The sequence below is a fragment of the Primulina eburnea genome, unplaced genomic scaffold (genome assembly GCF_022965805.1).
Source record: "Primulina eburnea isolate SZY01 unplaced genomic scaffold, ASM2296580v1 ctg200, whole genome shotgun sequence".
NCBI lineage: Eukaryota > Viridiplantae > Streptophyta > Magnoliopsida > Lamiales > Gesneriaceae > Primulina > Primulina eburnea.
The window spans coordinates 87,151-88,907 of record NW_027331037.1 but is presented as its reverse complement, the minus strand read 5'-3'; the positions used below and the strand labels follow the sequence as shown (position 1 = coordinate 88,907).

The window sequence follows — 1,757 nt, the reverse complement described above, 5'->3', positions numbered from 1 at the left end:
GTTAACCACAAATCCATCGAACGAAGAGGGCAGAGACAGCAAGAGAATATCAGTCGAGAGCTCACTAGGGATAACCAAGTCGAGTCCCACCAACTTCTCGATGAGCCCAATCATCCTAACACCATGCTCATGAACCGAAGCCCCATCTCGCAAGCGTGTAGTCATGAGTTCTTTAACAACAGCATATCTCTCTGAACGAGTTTGTACAGCATACAATTCTTTCAGATGTAAGTGAATGTCAGCAGCATTCACAGCCTCCTCGAACCGCTTCTGCAGTTCATTCGACATAGAAGCCAACATGTAGCTCTTAGCTTGAATGTCATGGTCCCACCATTTTTCAAGCTCAGCCAATTTAGTCGGAGTGACATTTGAAGGTGCTTCCTTCGGTGGCTTCTTATCAAGCACATACAGAATCTTTTCCGAGTTCAGAATAATCTTTAAATTTCGAAACCAGTCATTATAGTTAGGGCTAGTCAATTTGTTTTGATCGAGAATGATTGAAAGCGGGTTACGAGTAGACATCGTATATATACTGAAAATGAAAACAGATAAATGTTACTGATAATTTTAAAATAATTCTAAGATATAAAATATGGATTTCATTTTATAAATTACCCTCCCACTATTTTGACATTTCCACCACCCTCTGATGAAAAAGGGAAATCGTATTTCCTTAGTAGGCACGTAGAGTCCAATTAGACAATTATAATCCCGAATAATATCAGCCAATTATAATTTCTAAAAGGTAGAGTCCAATTGCATCCCTATGCAACCTCCACGTGTTTTGCCTCACGTTTAATAAGGACCCAATAATATGACGTCGTTTATTTTCACGTGTCAAACCAACCCATCAATATTGAATTGTAGTGGACGGTCAAGGCTCTCGATCATCCTTCATGCATTTAATATCAAATATTAACATCAATTTAATTAAACAATTTAATTAATTGATAAATCATATATCTAATAATTTTATCACTAACCACCACAATTATTAAAGAATTTAATAAATTAAATAAACTCTTTTATTTAATTTCCAATTAAATCAATAATAATTGATTTCTTATAAAACTCATTTTTACCATAAATAATTAAAATCATATTCTAATTATTTATTTTACAAGAAAATTATTAATTTTCCAAAAATTAATTTTCCAAAATAAAAATTGAATCAATTTCAAAAATATCAATTTTTCCCATAATTTTGAAAAATCAGAAAATTGCACCCTAGGCCCAAACAATTCAATCCCATCAATTTTGCACGCTTCCCGAGACGATCCCGGGTCGTCGCCCCCGCTGCCCGCCCGCTGCCCGAACGTTTCGGGCAGTGGCAGCAACCTGTGCGCGCAGGCGCGCACAGGTGCCCGCAACGCCGCGCGCAGCGTGCGGAAGCTCCGCACGCTGCGCCGCGTTGTGCGCCGCGCGGGGCGGCGCACAGCGTGCGGACGTTCCGCACGCTGCGCCGCTCTGCGCGCGCGCGCGCTGCGCGTTCCTGCGCGCTGCGCGCGCAACCCTGCGCGGGGTCTGCCCGGAACAGTTCCGGGCAGATCGCGAAATTTTTTTTTTTTTTTTTTTTTTTTTTTTTTGTTTTTCCGAAAAATTTAATTTTTATGGTGCATCAAAATTTCTGAAAATTTTCTTGTGTGGTTAGAAACAAATTATTCAATATAATTTAAATCATACGATTTAGAAAACCTGGCTCTGATACCACTGTTGGATCCGGTTTTCTACACGCCCAAACGCAGCGGAAGTTTTAA

The 1,757-nt window shown here is 39.8% G+C and overlaps 1 protein-coding gene across 1 annotated transcript; it reads right to left on the bottom strand.

The window, feature by feature from the left end:
* Positions 1–207: 207 nt before the first annotated feature.
* On the bottom strand, positions 208–522 carry LOC140820860 (uncharacterized; the record flags this gene model as incomplete). The annotated part of the gene is made up of 1 exon (XM_073181226.1): positions 208–522. A coding segment is annotated over exon 1 (315 nt), but the record flags the coding sequence as incomplete, so codon positions are not given.
* Between the last annotated feature and the right edge of the window lie 1,235 nt (positions 523–1,757).